Raw genomic sequence first — 20591 nt, forward strand, 5'->3', positions numbered from 1 at the left:
AGGTGTGTTTACATAAACTGTCCTATTAAAGCTGTTTTTCCAGTTTGAAACTGGATCCTGGTCCAGTGTTAAAGTCCTTGTCAGCCTTTGGAACAGATATGTAAGGCAGACTTAGTATTCAGTGCCATGAAGTAACCGACTGAAGGAATAATACTGACGTGGAGCATCAGCAGTCGTGTGAGCATTATGGGATAAAACGTGTTGTAAAGTTGCCAAGGCGCGTGGGCGCTGGCTGGGAAGAATCCAGGTGATCCCAGGTGTTCCGAATCGCTGCACCTCTGCTACCTTCAAGGACACCTTGAAAAACATACAACTCACACCAGCATGTCAGTGGGCTCGGAAGAGAAAAATTTAAAGTCAGCAAACTTCTGATAAATATAACATAAAACAATTATTCATATGTAATGATGTCATTTGATGTGATTCCAATTTCCTGGTCAAATCTGTCCGTTTCCTGTTATTTTGCATGTTTTATTTCTCATTTTGATGAATTAAAATCATGTTTCCTCCCGCTGTTGAATTTAGTGCACGTGTCCTTGAACGTGTCACGAACGTCAGACTGAGTTTAGTTTCGCTTTGAGGGAGCAGCTGCGCAGGCCATGAGCTCTGTCTTCAAAACGACTTTTAAAAGCTGCTTTCTGTCTCTTCTGGATCCACACTGGTCGGCGCGTCCTCCGATGGATCGAGACTAAACTTTAGGCTTTGAAAGGTGGACCTTTAGAAAGGACATGAAGGCCGTTCATGTGTTGCTTCTCTTCTGTCAGGTTGCATCTTCAGGTGAGTTCACGTGTAAGTATTTCCTGTAAACGTTCAGTGGCTGCAGTTTCACACCCTGAGCAGGCTGATGGATTATTGATTATTGATGGAATATTGACTTCACTTCTGATCAAGTGTCTGTGGTTGAAATAAACAACGTACATTTACTCAAATGCTGCACTTTCCTAAAACTTTGAGCTAATTGTACATCAGTTAAGTGTTTTAATTTTATGTTGCTTTATACTTCTCTACATTTCACAAGAAATATTGTGTTGTAGTTTGCATGTTCTTCTCGTGCATGCGTGGGTTCTCTCCGGGCACTCCGGCTTCCTCCCAAAGACCAAAAACATGCTCATTAGGTTAATTGGTGACTCTAAATTGTCCGTAGGTGTGAGTGTGAGTGTGAATGGTTGTCTGTCTGTGTGTCTGTCGATGTTGCCCTGCGATCGGCTGGCGACCGGTTCAGGGTGCACCCCGCCTCTCGCCCATTGCTAGCTGGGATAGGCTCCAGCCCCCCGCAACCCCGAAAGGGATACGCGGGTATAGAAGATGAATGAATGAATGAATGAATGAATGAATATACACATCAGAAAGGGATGTTATTGATGATATATATTGGTTTTATTGACATATTGAGTCCAGACTCTTCTGGAATCGGCGTTGTATGTCAGAAAAACTGCCCTCCACATCCACAGATGATGACAGCAGTGAGCTTGAGGGACTAAAAGTGGCTTAAAAGCTTTGTACATATGCAGAGATCCCTAATGCCTTCAGCACTGTGTGCGACCATTCTGACTTTACATCACAGAGTCTTTTGATTCACTGTTAAAGTAAAAAATGTTGATGAAAGCAGGTGTGAGAGACTGTAAATTAAAAACCTGAAACCTGTTTGTCCCACAGTGAGGCACCACCTGAAGTACTTCCTCTCTGCATCCTCTGGACTCCAGACCTTCCCAGAGTTCGTGGCTTTTTCGATGGTCGATGACATTCAAGGGGGTTACTGTGACAGCCGCAGAGAAAGACCTGAGCTCAAACAGGACTGGATCAAAAAGTTAATCCAGGATTATCCTCACCTGTTGGAGTGGTACGGTCAGGAGTGTGTGCGTTACCAACACATCTACAGAGCCAACATCGATATTTTAAAGCAACAAATGAACCAGACTGGAGGTACGCTACTGTGAACATGTTTCTCTGTCAAGCAAACCAGAAGTAGGAGCTTCTGATGTAAAGATCTTCATGTGCACACACAGATGCTCATTAATGCTTCAACAACACGGTAAATGTGGAGCTCATTTCAAACAACCGAAGAGCTGAACAAGCTTAAAATAGCTTAGAATTAAGATCTTTACAAGGATAAAAGGCCGAACTCAGTCCTGAAACAGACAGGAAGCCGGTGAACGGGCGCCAGTACAGGTGTTACCTGATCACACCTCCTTTTTCCAGGTAGAATTCCATCAGCTAAGAGGCTGTTCTACACCAACATCCAGGAATTACATTCATCCACCTGAGAGGTAATAAAAGCATGAATGACTCTCTGGGAATCTGTCAGAGGGAGAAAAGCCTGTGATCGCGAATAAGAGACGGTGGATGAAGTGAACAGGTGAACTTATTCAGAGTGAGCGCTTCCCATCCCACACACCTGATTGTCATCACCTGGTGATGCTCCACCCTGTGTTCAGACTCAGAACTGTGTGTGGACTCATATTGATAAGGATAAAATCAACAAAAACTCCATTATGCTCCAACAGTGGATGAGGGAGTTTAATCTGTATCTGTATCTGCAACCTGTCTCCCTCTCAGGTGTGCACATCTTCCAGAGGGTGCATGGCTGCGAGTGGGATGATGAGACTGGAGAGGTTAATGCCTTTAATCAGTTTGGGTACAACGGAGAGGACTTCATAGCGCTGGATCCGAAGACGATGACGTGGATCGCCGCAAAACCACAGGCTGTCATCATCAAACACAAGTGGGACAAAGACGTCATTTACCTGGAAGCCAAAAGGATTTTCAACACTCAGGGTTGTCCCGAGAGGCTGAACACGTATTTGGAATATTTGAAGGGTTTCCTGTCGAGAACAGGTAGAATCACATGACCTGATGTACTTTCATGGACACAACAATGTTCATACAGCCTGCTCAGCTTATTTTATGACTCCAGTCAGTCTGACGTCACCTTTCACATCACATCACCACATCACTCTTTTCATCGTTTTCTGTGGACGTAAGATTTGATTTTGAGGCTGTGATAGTCAGTGCACAGTGTTAGCATGACTCCCCTCTCTCTCTGCAGAGCTCCCCTCAGTGTCTCTCCTCCAGAAGACTCCCTCCTCTCCAGTCAGCTGCCACGCTTCAGGTTTCTACCCTGACAGAGCCACACTCATCTGGAGGAAAGATGGAGAGGAGCTTCATGAGGACGTGGAGCTCGGAGAGATCCTCCCCAACCACGACGGAACCTTCCAGACCAGCGCTGACCTCAACGTTTCATCAGTCCCACCTGAAGACTGGAGGAGGTACGACTGTGTGTTTCATCTCTCTGGTGTGAAGGACGACGTCGTCACCAAACTGGACAAAGCAGAGATCAGGACCAACTGGGGTGAGAATGAGATGAGAAGGTGCTGAATGTGACTGCAGGTCTGTTGGTTGTTGTGGATTTTAGCTTCTTTCTTCCAGTTGAGCTGGAAATTGATCTTTAAACAACCAATAATATCCATCCTGGTTCAATAAAGGTTAAAATAAAAAACAGATCTATGTGCCAGTCTTCATTTTTTAATTCTTTTTTTCCTGAACAGAGAAGCCCAGTGACGAGATCGTCCTCATCTCTGCTGTAGTGGTTGTTCTTCTTCTCGTCTTCATCACTGCTGCTGCTGCTGCTGTTGGATTCATCTTCTACAAAAAGAAGAAAGGTGAGAGACAAAATGAGTTGATGCTTTTATCCTGGTTGAGAAGCTGAAACAAGCATCAGTTCTCTGAACAGTTTGAAGCGACCAACACTTTAAGCTGTGTGAGGCTCAGAGAGTCGTGATAATATGACTGTACCATGATGATGTGGAGAGAAGTGATAGAACAGAGATGAAGCCAGGACTGAACAGAAGGATAGAATGGATTTATTTTTCACTGTGAGTGAGGAGAAGAGGGGATGAGCCCATGAAAGATATTCTGTCATTTCCAGCTGGAACTGAAATGATTTGTCTTTTGTCTTGATTTCAGTCCAACGGCCTCCATCTCGTAAGTAACCTTTGATTGTGTTTCCTCTGATCTGACACACACTGTCTGCTGGAGATGAAAAGGCTTTGACATTATTGTGCAGATGAACTTTTTCAGGACTGTTTCCTGTATTCAGTGTTTGTGAACGCTCAGTGCAGGATGAGTGGACTTGACACAGTTTGTTTGTGACCTTTCAGCTCCTGACAGCAGCTCTGAGCTCTCTGAGAAACTGAATCCAGAGACCTGAACCACAAACACACTGGATGAGTTTCCTCAGCACAGTCTGATACCCACCGCAGGGCCTGATGATCGATCAAACATCATTAACATGAACACTGGGCTTCTGGAGGAACGCTCAGCCAACGTTTGGTGCATTGAAATGTCAAATGTCAAAATCAAATGTTTTGTTCTTTGTTTTTGTTTCACTCTTCAATAAAATGTCCAACTTTGAATGTTTTGTCTCTTTTTGTGAGTCCACACACTCATCTGTGACTGGAGCTGCAGTCATGTGAACATTAGCAGTGTTATAATATCTTGTCATGACACTTTGTGAAGTGTGCTGTTGTCTCACTGTCACAGTCAATATGACCTCGATCCATGTGGAATTATTAACTAACAGCCAATCTCACACCTTCCCTTCAAAACACTGGAGAAAGGTTTAATAAACAGCTTCATCAGAGTCATCAGTGACCTTCAGATCAACACTCATTTGAAAGATGAACTTCAGGATTGACTGAATTGATCTTGATGTTCTGATTCAAAGGCTCAGAGGTTCAGTTGCTCCATCAGGTCCTGCTCTCCACTGGATCTCTTCCTACTTTAAGGCCAGCAGCCATGTTTTCACTGGGAGTTTGTCCAGAAAATGTTCTTATCAACCCTTTGACCATTTTAATCTGTACATGCTCCCACTTATAAGGACACGTGATACATGCTGTCACTGATATGCTGAAAGCACACAGCTTCACTTTTCAGTCCAACAAACAAGCTGCTGAACTTCACTGGACTCTGAAAGGTTCATAAAATACGAAATGGCACCGTCTGAAACACAATGAGGAAGTCGGGAACCTCTGAGTCGTCCTGGACTCTGATCTTTACTCTGCAGCTCAAGAGGAGGAACCTAAATTAAGGCAGCTGTTTATCACTTCAACAACATCTCAAGATGAACATTTCAGCAGCAGAAACAGGCTCATGAGTTAATGACATCACTGTGATTCTCTGTGAGACTCTGCAAATAAACAGAAGCAGTTCATTCAGAGAGCAGCAGCCACAGTCCACACACACACACACACACACACACACACACACACACACACACACTGTACCTCCAGGACTTCTTCCATGTTGTATCATTGACTCCCAGTGCAGCTCAGAGTCAGCTGGAACTTTCACTCGTAGTCTGAGGTTGGTTCAGCCCTCAGGTGCATTTCTCACCTGTTCACTGACTCCAATCCAGTCAAAGCTCTGAGGCCTTCAGGTGATGCTTTTCTGTTGCCGTTGCAGGAAGCCACCACATTGTCATCGACCACTGCAGTTCCCACAAACTCTGGAAAGTTTGGGATTCCAGAAGAAGCGATGTAGAAATACTTCAGGGAGTGTTTCACTGCAGACAAACAAGGTTCACAGCTTCAGTCTAAATATTCACATCATCATCACACTCCTCATGAAGGTGATGTGCTGGTAACAGTTTAGATCACAGACTGTCCATCATAACCCCACCCTGTACTAATGGTACACCAGTAAGTACATACTGACACATACATGTACACACAAGACAATAAAAGGCTAATTTGGGGGGGGGGTCTTGTTTCTAATCTATCGGGGGCCTATTCGTTTATCTCAGGACACAGTACGACCTACTGACTCCTGAGCAGCAATTTGGTGTTTGGCTGCACTTTGAGGAGATACTGTTGGATCTCTGCTTGGTGAAAAACACAAACGTAGGCTAAACAGAAGTTTTTTAGGAACGATGTAGAAGCCTCTCCTCATGTGCTCATCGTCTTATCATGTGATCATTCTGACAGCAGATTTGTAAAATACTGTGACTCATCACTCCATCTTCAGCCAAACCTCCAGCTTTGACGCACATCTGTTTCACATCTCGTTCCCTTGTACATGTGTATCAGTACATGCTTTACTGGCAAACTGTTACTGCAAATGAATAAGATGTGAATTTGGGATGAATTGTGATGTAAATGCATTATGTACCTGTCGGTTTTATTTAGTTTTTTATTGATTTAGTTTTATTAATTTGTTGTAAGAATGACAGTAACAGACAGAAGGTGGAGGCATCTTTAATTGTTTGTTCATTATTGTACCTTGATGATGATGATGCAGAGGGTTTGGCTCTCCAGGTGAGCACCGTCAAGTCATGACATCAATAATGTTCGTCAGGCAGGAGAGACTTGATCCAAACTGCTTTCAGCGAGTGTTTGAAGGAAAGGTGAAAAGTGCGATCTTACCTGGAAATGCAAAGTGGCCCAAGAGAGACAGCAGAATGACGATCTTCATGTTTGGAGGAGGAGGTTTCATCCGCGCAGTCCTTAGTGTCGAGCTGAGTTTCCTGTTGGATTTGAGGTGTGAGGAGCTCCGGATCCAGAGAACATCTCCATCTCCTCACTGCGCGAGGAGAGACATGAGGGTCGCCAAACCTCCTCCGTCACTCATGAGGTGGAGAGTACTCATGACGCACAGGGTGTAAACTTCAAATGTGCAGAAAAAAACACCTGATGACCAACAGAAATAAGAACAACTGACAATTCGAATACGTTTCTAACTGAAGAGCAGAGGAGACAGTGTGAGCAATAAAATCATTTCTACATATTCCAGCCTGAATAAAACCTTTATTTCTTAGTAGTTTGTAAAGACCACAGGTCCAGGAAGTCAGAAACGACACAGTGCAAGAATCGAGGGATCAACGGAACCGGAGGGAAGGCGCACAGAAACATCCTGCGCCATGACAGGTGCGCAAGCGCGTCAGGTGAGTGCGCAGGTAAAGGCTGTCAGTGTGCGCCGGCGCGCGAAGGAAAAACCCCAAACAATCCCTCAGAGAGCAAAGTCTGAAGGAAATAGAAGAGCTGAAGCATGTCGATCCGTCACAACCTCATCTTTATCAAAACAAGATGAAAGTGTTATTTTTGTTGCTTCTCTTCTGTCACGTTTCATCATCAGGTAAGATCACAGTTTAAATCTTGACTTTAACCTCTGTGCGTTTTGTTCCTGCGTAGATCACACTGCTAGTTTACTTTCACCTTTGTATTGACCTGATAAGCCTGGTGTGTTTTAACTGAATCAAACTGAATGGATCACATTCATGAGTGTGATGTGTGGACTCAGTGGTGGAGCGCAGAGTACACGCAGGTACACGGCGTTTGTGCACCATCTAGTAATGTGCTGCAATTTTCGTTCCTAGGATGGCAAAGGCATGACCCACCTTACTCTGCCTCTGATAGGCTACTACTCACTGTTGACTCCGTTGGTTGGTTGAGGAATGTCAGGGTAAGCCAATCAGAGGCAGAGTCGGCTGTGCCATACGATGCCAATGCCATCCTAGGAACATAAATGTGCCCTGTGGTCTACCTGCTTGCCCTGTTGGACAATTAAGTCAATAATGAAATTAATGACGGAAAGAAGGAAATGGAGGAAATATGAAGTGAACAACTCAAACAAAGATCTGCTGTCAGAAAAAAACGACCTTGCGATGCTGCGTCGGTGCCATTAGTCAGCAGCTCAGCGAACAATAGCTCAGTTCCCGATCCCAGATCTGTTGCTGCCTTCAGTCCTTGTGTGGCTAATGTTAACTTCATCATGATCGTGACTCCTTGAAGTCAAGCAGCAGAAGTTAAGTGACAGTGTGCAAATACTACTGGCACATTTTTGGTGAACTAAATCTGCAAAAGTAGTTTTCCATGTCAGTGGCGTTTATCCTTTGCTGGAGGAGTTTCCACTTCTTCAGGCACCGTTACATCACTGTGTTCACTGTGTTTCTACTGAATCTGTAAACCTTGTTTGTCTGCAGTGAAACACTCCCTGAAGATTTTCGTGACTGCATCTTATGGAGTTCCAAACTTCCCTGAATTTGTGGGAGCTGCAGCGGTTGATGAACATCTGGCACTTTACTGCAACAACAAGAAAAAGACAATAGAACCAAAACAGGAGTGGATGAGAACATTATTAGAAAATGACCGTCAGATGTTGCAGTGGTACAGAGAACAGTGTTTTGAGATTCAGCCTAACTTCTTCAAAACCACACTGTACAGTTTGAAGCAGCGCTTCAACCAAAGTGGAGGTAAAGTATGGAAAATATTCTATTTGACTTTTTACTGCTGTTCTGCATCTTAGTTGTAAAGTGACCCTCTGCAGAGCCTGAAGATCATAATCAGATGTCATTTTACTGTGAAATGTCAGTAGAAGTTGGTGTAAATCATGCCATCCTGATGGTTTACAGACAGCAGTCGACCACAAGCCGTCAGTCAGCATGCAAACACAAATCAGCTGCTGCTTTGACTTGTTGCTGCATGTTGCTGCAATACTGAAAATAACAGAATAACAATCATTGTAAGTTTAAAACTGCGAAAGAGAAATTGTGTTTGATCACTCGTGTAAAGAGAAAGTGCACTGATTATGTGCTTTTGAATGATGAACACAGCTGAAGACTTGGAGAACAGCAGCTCATCACACAATGCAACAACATCTTTAAGATCATCTTTCACTGGAGATTTCATCTGTACGTCATTATTAATCACAGTCTCTGTTTGTGTCTGTCAGATGTTCATGTTTTCCAGAGGACGAGTGGCTGTGAGTGGGATGATGAGACTGGAGAGGCTCATGGTTTCAATCAGTATGGTTATGATGGAGAAGACTTTCTATCATTGGACCCGAAGACGCTGACATGGATCGCTCCAAAACCACAGGCTGTGATCATCAAACAGAAATGGGACGCCCAGAAAGTCAGAATGAAAACTCGAGTGAATTACGTCACTGAGTTTTGTCCTGAGCGGCTGAAGAAGTATTTGGTCCTCGGCAAGAGCTCTCTGCAGAGAACAGGTAGAATCACATGACCTGATGTCATGATGACATCACCTTCTTCTGATCATTTTCTGTGAGAGAGAGCTGAGAGAAAAGATGTTTCCATGTTGTTTGCCTAACGTATCTGTTCTGTTCTGAGTCTTGAGTTCACTTGAAGATGCTTTTGCAGTTTTTGACCACTAGTCGTGCTATCCGTGTTTATGATGCACCAAAAAAAGCAGCGAAGAAGAAGACTGCTAGCAACTAAACCCAGATGAAATTAAATAATGATGTGTTTAATTGGATTTGCAAATGTTTCATGTGGGAGGAAATTACAAGAAAACAGCTGGTCCTCAGAGGACAGAACATCAGTGTGATTTACATCAAAGTTTATATTATTAGTGACATTATTGTTGTAATTGTCACACCTTCTGTTACTGATTGAGCTCACTTTCAGGCTGACCAATCACAACTCGACACTCACATTTCAGCGTCTCACACGTCTTTAATTGCTCCTCCCTGCAGAGCTCCCCTCAGTGTCTCTCCTCCAGAAGACTCCCTCCTCTCCAGTCAGCTGCCATGCTTCAGGTTTCTACCCTGACAGAGCCACACTCATCTGGAGGAAAGATGGAGAGGAGCTTCATGAGGACGTGGAGCTCGGAGAGATCCTCCCCAACCACGACGGAACCTTCCAGACCAGCGCTGACCTCAACGTTTCATCAGTCCCACCTGAAGACTGGAGGAGGTACGACTGTGTGTTTCATCTCTCTGGTGTGAAGGACGACGTCGTCACCAAACTGGACAAAGCAGAGATCAGGACCAACTGGGGTGAGAATGAGATGAGAAGGTGCTGAATGTGACTGCAGGTCTGTTGGTTGTTGTGGATTTTAGCTTCTTTCTTCCAGTTGAGCTGGAAATTGATCTTTAAACAACCAATAATATCCATCCTGGTTCAATAAAGGTTAAAATTAAATACAGATCTATGTGCCAGTCTTCATTTTTTAATTCTTTTTTTCCTGAACAGAGAAGCCCAGTGACGAGATCGTCCTCATCTCTGCTGTAGTGGTTGTTCTTCTTCTCGTCTTCATCACTGCTGCTGCTGCTGCTGTTGGATTCATCTTCTACAAAAAGAAGAAAGGTGAGAGACAAAATGAGTTGATGCTTTTATCCTGGTTGAGAAGCTGAAACAAGCATCAGTTCTCTGAACAGTTTGAAGCGACCAACACTTTAAGCTGTGTGAGGCTCAGAGAGTCGTGATAATATGACTGTACCATGATGATGTGGAGAGAAGTGATAGAACAGAGATGAAGCCAGGACTGAACAGAAGGATAGAATGGATTTATTTTTCACTGTGAGTGAGGAGAAGAGGGGATGAGCCCATGAAAGATATTCTGTCATTTCCAGCTGGAACTGAAATGATTTGTCTTTTGTCTTGATTTCAGTCCAACGGCCTCCATCTCGTAAGTAACCTTTGATTGTGTTTCCTCTGATCTGACACACACTGTCTGCTGGAGATGAAAAGGCTTTCACATTATTGTGCAGATGAACTTTTTCAGGACTGTTTCCTGTATTCAGTGTTTGTGAACGCTCAGTGCAGGATGAGTGGACTTGACACAGTTTGTTTGTGACCTTACAGCTCCTGACAGCAGCTCTGAGCTCTCTGAGAAACTGAATCCAGAGACCTGAACCACAAACACACTGGATGAGTTTCCTCACGTGACCTGTGACTCATCACACAGCTTTACAGAACTGAATGAGACTGAAGGAGAGCTTCTTGCAAATAAAAAGGGATGCTCAGCCAGCGTTTGGTGTATTTTACTGTGAACTGATGAACAGAAATGAATGTCAAAATCAAATGTTTTGTTCTTTTTGTTTCACTTTTCAATAAAATCCAGAACTTTGAATGTTTTGTCTCTTTTTGTGAGTCCACATACTCATCTGTGACTGGAGCTGCAGTCATATGAACAGTAGCAGCATTATCATGTGGTGTCATGTTGCTGTTATTTCGCTGTCGTTGAGTGAACATGACCTCGATCCATGTGTAATTATTAACTAGTAGCCAGTCTCAAACCTTCTCTTCCCTTCAAAATACTGGACAAAGCTTTAATAAACAGCTGGATAATTATCTTTACATCCACACTGTGAACATAAAACATGATCTGCTCTAAAAGGTTCATAAAATACGAAGTGACACCGTCTGAAACACAATGAGGAAGTCGGGAGCCTCTGAGTCGAACTGGACTCTGATCTTTACTTTGAAAATCAAACATGAACACTGGAAGCATTTCTTCTTATCGCTTCGACAAACATCAGGATTTCAGCAGCAGCAGGTTCACGTGCTGTGAAACAGGTCGGACGACTGCAACGCTCTCGTTCCTCACATGAACACGCAAAACCAAACAAACTGCAGCATTAATAACGTTGTATAGTCTGTTCTGTCGGGTGGGTGCAGATCACAGCTCCACCCGGCTGTCATGTGCGTGTCAATCTCCTGTCTGTCTGCTCTGTGTCTGTCCTGCTGCAGGGCGTGGCCAGCACGTTGGGACCGGCCTCCTGAACTCACCTGCAGGCGATCACCAATCAAGACCCACCTGCTCGCTCAGTATATAAGCACCCAGATTACTGCAGTATTCGTCCTGTCGTCTGTCCTGCTGCGTTGTCACGACTGACCTGAAGTTCATGTTCAGTACCCCGTCAGTTTTTGCCTTGTCTTCTTCCCCTGTTGTGTTCGGGTGCCCACACCTGCTTTGTTTGTGTCCTGTCGGTCTGCTCTCACTGAACAACTTGGATCAGTCAGACTTGGACCTGCCTGCCTGTAGAAGGTATATAAGTAAAGTATGTATAAGTTGTATAAAATGTGTTTTGAGATATTTGGGGAGGGTGCTGCAGTTCAATTCAAAGGAGGCTCCAAAGGAAATATTAATAACTCTGGATGGAGCTTCTCTGGAGGATGAAGTGGATCGACACGCCTCCCCACCAGTGGAGACACTCCCTCCTCCCTCGTCAGCTGAAGCAGCCGTTCCTTTACTCACTCGTCTTTATCAAAACAACATGGAAAAGTTCTTATTGTGGCTTCTCTTCTTTCACGTTTCATCACCAGGTGAGATCACACTTTAAATCTTGACTTTTTCAGCTCTTTGCAGTTTGTTCTCATGCGGCTGAAGACACACCTGCACTTTACTTCCTCTTTCACCTGGACTCCAGAGGCCTGTACGTGAGCCGTGTCTGTGTTTCATACTGAACGTGTGAACTGTGTTTGTCCTTCAGTGAGACACTCCCTAAAGTTTTACTTCATGGCATCTTCTGGAGCCCCAAACGTCCCAGACTTTGTGGCTTTTGTGAACATTGAGGACGTTCTTATGGCTTACTACGACAGCAGCATGACAACACCTGAACCCAGACAGGACTGGGTGAGAAAACTAAAGGAAGATGACCCTCAGCACTGGGAAAACGCCGTTCAGGAGTGCAGGAATTATGAGCACCACTTCAAAGCTGAATTCAACGCTTTCAAAATGCGCTTAAACCGAACTGGAGGTATGTTTGAAAACCAGATGTTTTTCCTGGTCTGCTGGCTCATTTATGTTTCGGTGAGATAAGATCAGAATACCTCTGCGGCAGTAACCCTGCAGCAGAAACCTGTTCACACACACAGTTTGTACAGCAGCATGTGTGCCTGGTTTCTTCACTGTGGACCAGGACTGACCGGACAGCATGAGAAAATACTGATACTACCAGTACTGTGATGGGATCAGCAACAAAAAATGATGTCTGTCCTCTGCTCTTCGTCCCTCCTCTTTCTCAGGTGTTCACACTATCCAGCAGTTTTTGGGCTGTGAGTGGGATGATCAGACTGAAAAGGTAGATGGTTATAACCAGTATGGTTTTAATGGAGAACATTTCCTGGTCCTTGACGTGGAGACAGAGACGTGGATCGCTGCAAACCCACTGGCTGAACTTATTAAAGGGTCACTTGCTACATATTGGAAGAGCTTCTTCACCGACGGTTGTCCTGAGTGGCTGAAGACATATTTGAAAGTTGGGGAACGTCTCCTGCAGAGAACAGGTGGAGTCACATGACCTAACATACAATGACAATATTAGTTTCAAAGGCAACTGGACTTGATGTTTGACCTTCATCTAAGAGGCGTCTTCATAGGGAGTCGCAGCCATTTCTCCTCCTGCAGGATCGTTCACACTTTGTTCTTCTTATGATCTCTCTGCAGAGCTCCCCTCAGTGTCTCTCCTCCAGAAGACTCCCTCCTCTCCAGTCAGCTGCCACGCTTCAGGTTTCTACCCTGACAGAGCCACACTCATCTGGAGGAAAGATGGAGAGGAGCTTCATGAGGACGTGGAGCTCGGAGAGATCCTCCCCAACCACGACGGAACCTTCCAGACCAGCGCTGACCTCAACGTTTCATCAGTCCCACCTGAAGACTGGAGGAGGTACGACTGTGTGTTTCATCTCTCTGGTGTGAAGGACGACGTCGTCACCAAACTGGACAAAGCAGAGATCAGGACCAACTGGGGTGAGAATGAGATGAGAAGGTGCTGAATGTGACTGCAGGTCTGTTGGTTGTTGTGGATTTTAGCTTCTTTCTTCCAATTTAGCTGGAAACTGATCTTTAAACAACCAATAATATCAATCCTTGTTAAATAATTCATTTCATTTTTTAATTCTTTTTTTCTTGAACAGAGAAGCCCAGTGAAGAGATCGTCCTCATCTCTGCTGTAGTGGTTGTTCTTCTTCTCGTTTTCATCGCTGCTGCTGCTGCTGTTGGATTCATTGTCTACAAAAAGAAGAAAGGTGAGAGACAAAATGAGTTGATGCTTTTATCCTGGTTGAAAAGCTGAAACAAGCATCAGTTCTCTGAACAGTTTGAAGCGACCAACACTTTAAGCTGTGTGAGGCTCAGAGAGTCGTGATAATATGACTGTACCATGATGATGTGGAGAGAAGTGATAGAACAGAGATGAAGCCAGGACTGAACAGAAGGATAGAATGGATTTATTTTTCACTGTGAGTGAGGAGAAGAGGGGATGAGCCCATGAAAGATATTCTGTCATTTCCAGCTGGAACTGAAATGATTTGTCTTTTGTCTTGATTTCAGTCCAACGGCCTCCATCTCGTAAGTAACCTTTGATTGTGTTTCCTCTGATCTGACACACACTGTCTGCTGGAGATGAAAAGGCTTTCACATTATTGTGCAGATGAACTTTTTCAGGACTGTTTCCTGTATTCAGTGTTTGTGAACGCTCAGTGCAGGATGAGTGGACTTGACACAGTTTGTTTGTGACCTTACAGCTCCTGACAGCAGCTCTGAGCTCTCTGAGAAACTGAATCCAGAGACCTGAACCACAAACACACTGGATGAGTTTCCTCACGTGACCTGTGACTCATCACACAGCTTTACAGAACTGAACGAGACTGAAGGAGAGCTTCCTGCAAATAAAAAGGGATGCTCAGCCAGCGTTTGGTGTATTTTACTGTGAACTGATGAACAGAAATGAATGTCAAAATCAAATGTTTTGTTCTTTTTGTTTCACTTTTCAATAAAATCCAGAACTTTGAATGTTTTGTCTCTTTTTGTGAGTCCACACACTCATCTGTGACTGCAGCTGCAGTCATATGAACAATAGCAGCATTATCATGTGGTGTCATGTTGCTGTTATTTCACTGTCGTTGAGTGAAACTGACCTCGATCCATGTGTAATTAACTAGTAGCCAGTCTCAAACCTTCTCTTCCCTTCAAAATACTGGACAAAGCTTTAATAAACAGCTGGATAATTATCTTTACATCCACACTGTGAACATAAAACATGATCTGCTCTAAAAGGTTCATAAAATACGAAGTGACACCGTCTGAAACACAATGAGGAAGTCGGGAGCCTCTGAGTCAAACTGGACTCTGATCTTTACTTTGAAAATCAAACATGAACACTGGAAGCATTTCTTCTTATCGCTTCGACAAACATCAGGATTTCAGCAGCAGCAGGTTCACGTGCTGTGAAACACGTCGGACGACTGCAACGCTCTCATTCCTCACATGAACACGCAAAACCAAACAAACTGCAGCATTAATAACGTATAGTCTGTTCTGTTCTTGCTTGTGGTTCTAGAAGACGTGTCGCCTCCCATCCAACAGGCCTCTTCAGTTCGGACTGACGGGTGGGTGCAGATCACAGCTCCACCCGGCTGTCATGTGCGTGTCAATCTCCTGTCTGTCTGCTCTGTGTCTGTCCTGCTGCAGGGCGTGGCCAGCAGGTTGGGACCGGCCTCCTGAACTCACCTGCAGGCGATCACCAATCAAGACCCACCTGCTCGCTCAGTATATAAGCACCCAGATTACTGCAGTATTCGTCCTGTCGTCTGTCCTGCTGCGTGGTCACGACCGCCCTGAAGTTCATGTTCAGTACCCAGTCAGTTTTTGCCTTGTCTTCTTCCCCTGTTGTGTTCAGGTGCCCACACCTGCTTTGTTTGTGTCCTGTTGGTCTGCTCTCACTGAACAACTTGGATCAGTCAGACTTGGACCTCAGTCAGACTTGGACCTGCCCCCCCCCCCCCCCCCCCCCCCCCCCACCTGAATCCATCACCCTTCAGCTTCGTATATGGACTTTGGCTTTGCTTGAACTTTGTCATTCCCCCTTTAATCATTAAATCCCCAAACTGTTTTCCCGTCTCCCGCCTCATTTGTCCCTGCCTGGCTCTTTGGGTCCCGTAAATGCAGTCAAAACTGAACAATTTCACAGTGGAAGGTATATAAGTAAAGTATGTATACGTTGTATAAAATGTGTTTTGAGATATTTGGGGAGGGTGCTGCAGTTCAATTCAAAGGAGGCTCCAAAGGAAATATTAATAACTCTGGATGGAGCTTCTCTGGAGGATGAAGTGGATCGACGCGCCTCCCCACCAGTGGAGACACTCCCTCCTCCCTCGTCAGCTGAAGCAGCCGTTCCTTTACTCACTCGTCTTTATCAAAACAACATGGAAAAGTTCTTATTGTGGCTTCTCTTCTTTCACGTTTCATCACCAGGTGAGATCACACTTTAAATCTCGACTTTTTCAGCTCTTTGCAGTTTGTTCTCATGCGGCTGAAGACACACCTGCACTTTACTTCCTCTTTCACCTGGACTCCAGAGGCCTGTACGTGAGCCGTGTCTGTGTTTCATACTGAACGTGTGAACTGTGTTTGTCCTTCAGTGAGACACTCCCTAAAGTTTTACATCATGGCATCTTCTGGAGCCCCAAACGTCCCAGACTTTGTGGCTTTTACGAACATTGAGGACGTTCTTATGGCTTACTACGACAGCAGCATGACAACACCTGAACCCAGACAGGACTGGGTGAGAAAACTAAAGGAAGATGACCCTCAGCACTGGGAAACAATGGTTCAGGACTGCAGGAAGTATGAGCACCGCTTCAAAGCTGAATTCAACGCTTTCAAAATGCACTTAAACCGAACTGGAGGTATGTTTGAAAACCAGATGTTTTTCCTGGTCTGCTGGCTCATTTATGTTTCGGTGAGATAAGATCAGAATACCTCTGCGGCAGTAACCCTGCAGCAGAAACCTGTTCACACACACAGTTTGTACAGCAGCATGTGTGCCTGGTTTCTTTACTGTGGACCAGGACTGACCGGACAGCATGAGAAAATACTGATACTACCAGTACTGTGATGGGATCAACAACAAAAAATGATGTCTGTCCTCTGCTCTTCGTCCCTCCTCTTTCTCAGGTGTTCACACTATCCAGCAGTTTTTGGGCTGTGAGTGGGATGATCAGACTGAAACGGTAGATGGTTATAACAAGTATGGTTTTAATGGAGAACATTTCCTGGTCCTTGACGTGGAGACAGAGACGTGGATCGCTGCAAACCCACTGGCTGAACTTATTAAAGGGTCACTTGCTACATATTGGAAGAGTTTCCTCACCGACAGTTGTCCTGAGTGGCTGAAGACATATTTGAAAGTTGGGGAACGTCTCCTGCAGAGAACAGGTGGAGTCACATGACCTAACATACAATGACAATATTAGTTTCAAAGGCAACTGGACTTGATGTTTGACCTTCATCTAAGAGGCGTCTTCATAGGGAGTCGCAGCCATTTCTCCTCCTGCAGGATCGTTCACACTTTGTTCTTCTTATGATCTCCCTGCAGAGCTCCCCTCAGTGTCTCTCCTCCAGAAGACTCCCTCCTCTCCAGTCAGCTGCCACGCTTCAGGTTTCTACCCTGACAGAGCCACACTCATCTGGAGGAAAGATGGAGAGGAGCTTCATGAGGACGTGGAGCTCGGAGAGATCCTCCCCAACCACGACGGAACCTTCCAGACCAGCGCTGACCTGAAACCTTCAGCGTCTGAAGACTGGAGGAGGTACGACTGTGTGTTTCATCTCTCTGGTGTGAAGGACGACGTCGTCATCAAACTGGACAAAGCAGAGATCAGGACCAACTGGATTGGAGATGATGGTGAGAAACCCATGTTCAGGAATCAGCGGCTTTGTACCGCAGACCGCTGACTGCACGGTGGGAAGGAAAGCTTGACTCTTTATATTCAGTTCTTATTTCATCCATGTAATTCTGCTTCATTCCATAAAACAGCAAATTCGGTAACATAAACCATGATTTATTTGTTTATTTGTGTTCTCCACATGTTGTCATCGTTTTTCATTTTTGGTGACGTGTCTTGCTGTGCAGAGGAGCCCAGTCACGCCACCATCGCCATCACTGCTGCGGCGCTGGTTCTGGTTCTCGCTGCCGTCATCTTTGCTGCTGTTGGATTTTCTGTTTACAGAAAGAAGAAAGGTGAGAGAGTCAAAGGAGCTGAGCTGGAGCTCTAATCCAGCCTGCAGAGCTGAAGCAGCCTGCAGCAGAAACCACGGCTCAGAGCGAAAATGACTGGACGGTTTATTGATCAGTTTCTGTGAAAGAGAAGCAGGTTCAGAGGGGAAATAAAACAAAAGATGCTCTGATAGTTTCAGTTGTGACAAATGAAATGACGCCTTCACCTCATATGTGAACTTGTTGTCTTCCCTTGTCTCTGATCTGACATGCTCTTTACTGCAGATTATAAAGGGTTTTAATGATAGGTGACGTTCTTCAGGCAGTTCAGTGCACTGACAGTCTGTTTCTGACCCTCCAGCTGCCGTCAGAAGCTCTGAGACTCTGAATCTAGACGCTCGTTTGAGGTCAGGGTCGTCATGTGGGACAGCAGAGCAGGAGAGGCTGACAGATCCTCACGTCCAGTGAATACACTGTCAGACCTCTGCGTCACATGAAGAGAACATCTGACGGAGAGTCGTTTCCCACGAGCAGCGATGGAGGCTTCAAAGAAACAAACAACACGGCGACGCTGACTTTTGTAAAAGCCTTTAACAGCAGCCATCATTCAAAGGTCGGAAAACCATGAATACTTTTGATCTCAGTGAAATCAAAATCTTTATGACTTTTGCAGAATTGATCTCTCCAGATATTTAATGTGATTAATCTCACTAAAATGACGTCTAATGATCAAAGCACTCAGGTCGATTTCATATTATTTGGACATGTGTTATTTCTGAAAGTTACTGAGTTCATGAACTCAAATACTGTACTTTGATCCATTTTTGGGGTAATTGTATGTTTATCCCGTACTGCTTTACACTTCTTTCAACTACAGTTGTAGTATGTAGTTACTGTTCAGATTAAGATTGTACGTTAAAAACAGGATACTGTTGTGAAAACGGCTGTTTTGAACACTTTCCTTCGTTTCCCAGCCTGAACGTTTTCTATATTAAAATGTTTTTGTTTTTTTTAAGAAACTGGCCATCCTGTTAGTTTTGCACCACTGACCAAGCTTCTCTTAAACTTCGCTCATATTTGCTCGTTGTGCATGTTGATTTGAACGTCTTAACATGAGGATGTGAGTAAAACCTCAGAAACGAGAAAAATATTAATACATACATACTGTAAATCAGTGGTGGGAGAGGTACTCAGATCTTTGTTCTTAAGATAAACCACAGTACTACAAGAAGTAGTAGAAATACTCTGTTACAATTAAAGTCCTGCTTTTAAGATTTTACATAAGTAAAAGTACAACAGTGTTTATTATACTGCATATTAGCATGTTAGCATCTTATCCAGCTCTGTTAGGAAAGTCTTTCTGGTGTCATGTGGTGCTTTCAGGGTCCCACAGGACATTCTGATGTCATGTCTAATGAGAATGACATCACATGAGTGCTCTTTGTGCAAATCATTGATTTCAGTCTCGTCTTCCATCTTTTTAAACAAGAAGAAGTGTTGAACAGAATACCATGTTACTGCATTTATGAGTTACTTGACCATGTTCACTGTGACATTACAGATTTGATAATAACACGCAGGCTTCTTGGACATGATTTAACTACTAACTGTAATCATCGGAGTCGAGGCCTGAGACTGCTTACGCAGCGTCGTCTGAAGGGCTGCAGTATGTTTTCCAAACCACCAGATGTCGCTGTGCTGCTGTGAAGCCACAAAGCTTCATCAGGCTTCGCCCACCTGACAGTCAATTCTGTTTGGGAGAGTACAAAATTTATTTGGGTGGGAGAGGAGAACTTTAAGAAGATTTTCTCTGGAGCTTCCTTTGAATGAAACAGCGGCACCCTCCCCCCAGTATCTCCAAACACTCTATTTATGACAAACATGACAATAAATAAATGTTTACTGGAGCCAACAAAAGTGCAAACAGCAGCTTTGTGGCTTCTGATGGACTTTGACAGCAATACTTTCACCCAGAAAATGAAATATGAATGTGATCAGATGCTGAAGGCTGCTCCAAAGAGCTCACGTTAAACCTCAAATCACACATTGATGCTGCTGGTCACTTAAAGGCCAGGACAGAAAGAGGAAGGTTTGAGGATGAAGAGCTCCTCAGCACCTCAGCGTGTTGTCCTTCATCAGCTGTGACCACTGTGAAGAGTGATGTGAGGGCCTGGACCGACACAAAGGACTCTGAGGGTTCAGACTCGGTTTTAGAGATGAGATTAAAAGTCATGGCTGTGTGTGTGTGTGTGCGTGTGTGCGTGTGTGCGTGCGCGCTGTAGCTTCCAGCTGCAGTTCAGCCTCTGTTCAGTGTGACTGAGGGAGGTTTTTGTACGATGGTTTTTCACTGTGTGAACACATACTGGCTGCTGAACTCATGAACACTCTGACAGAAGTAAACTGCTGCATCTTCAGCCTGAACTCCACTGATGGTCAGAGCGAAGTCTGAGTTTAAGCCAGTGCCTGTGAATCGATCTGGAGTCCCTGGTTCTCGAGCGCCAGCGAGGTAAATGAGCAGTTTTGGGGCTTCTCCGTCTCTCTGTTGGTACCAGAATAAATAGCTCCCAACATAAACATCATGACTGGTCTTACAGCTGATGGTGACGGAGCCTCCCGGAGCAGAGCTCACTGCTGCAGGCTGAGTCACTGTGACCTGACCGCTGGACTCTGAGGACACACACACACAAACATAAAGCAGCGTCACCGTTTGGTCGGCTTCATTTCAGATGGACGGATGTTCGTAGAGGACTTTGAGTCTCTGGACTTTACCTGTGAAGCAGCAGCAGAGGAGAGTCCAGATGAGGACGCAGGTCAGAGTCATGTTTTTGACGAGGAGGGTTTCTGTGTCTTCT

General features: G+C 44.7%; 4 protein-coding genes across 4 annotated transcripts; all 4 read left to right on the forward strand.

Annotated features, from left to right (window-relative positions):
- Nucleotides 1-614: 614 nt before the first annotated feature.
- Nucleotides 615-4410, forward strand: LOC143334826 (major histocompatibility complex class I-related protein 1-like). Its single transcript, XM_076753749.1, has 7 exons — nt 615-777; nt 1657-1923; nt 2557-2835; nt 3047-3349; nt 3546-3659; nt 3964-3981; nt 4158-4410. Exons 1-7 carry the CDS (start codon nt 729-731, stop codon nt 4205-4207), a joined length of 1080 nt encoding a protein of 359 aa, XP_076609864.1. The 5' UTR covers nt 615-728; the 3' UTR covers nt 4208-4410.
- Nucleotides 4411-6951: 2541 nt separating this feature from the next.
- Nucleotides 6952-10737, forward strand: LOC143334824 (major histocompatibility complex class I-related protein 1-like). Its single transcript, XM_076753746.1, has 7 exons — nt 6952-7128; nt 7976-8245; nt 8725-9003; nt 9490-9792; nt 9989-10102; nt 10407-10424; nt 10601-10737. Exons 1-7 carry the CDS (start codon nt 7080-7082, stop codon nt 10648-10650), a joined length of 1083 nt encoding a protein of 360 aa, XP_076609861.1. The 5' UTR covers nt 6952-7079; the 3' UTR covers nt 10651-10737.
- A 1213-nt stretch (nt 10738-11950) lies between these two features.
- Nucleotides 11951-14404, forward strand: LOC143334825 (major histocompatibility complex class I-related protein 1-like). The gene is made up of 7 exons (XM_076753748.1): nt 11951-12064; nt 12232-12498; nt 12767-13027; nt 13188-13490; nt 13658-13768; nt 14073-14090; nt 14267-14404. Exons 1-7 carry the CDS (start codon nt 12016-12018, stop codon nt 14314-14316), a joined length of 1059 nt encoding a protein of 352 aa, XP_076609863.1. The 5' UTR covers nt 11951-12015; the 3' UTR covers nt 14317-14404.
- Nucleotides 14405-15907: 1503 nt separating this feature from the next.
- On the forward strand, nt 15908-19028 carry LOC143335418 (major histocompatibility complex class I-related protein 1-like). The gene is made up of 6 exons (XM_076754831.1): nt 15908-15995; nt 16163-16429; nt 16698-16958; nt 17119-17427; nt 17656-17763; nt 18101-19028. The coding sequence occupies exons 1-6, from the start codon at nt 15947-15949 to the stop codon at nt 18205-18207; spliced, it is 1101 nt and encodes a 366-aa protein (XP_076610946.1). The 5' UTR covers nt 15908-15946; the 3' UTR covers nt 18208-19028.
- Nucleotides 19029-20591: the final 1563 nt, after the last annotated feature.

The sequence above is a fragment of the Chaetodon auriga genome, chromosome 17, assembly GCF_051107435.1.
Source record: "Chaetodon auriga isolate fChaAug3 chromosome 17, fChaAug3.hap1, whole genome shotgun sequence".
Taxonomy (NCBI): Eukaryota; Metazoa; Chordata; class Actinopteri; order Chaetodontiformes; family Chaetodontidae; genus Chaetodon; species Chaetodon auriga.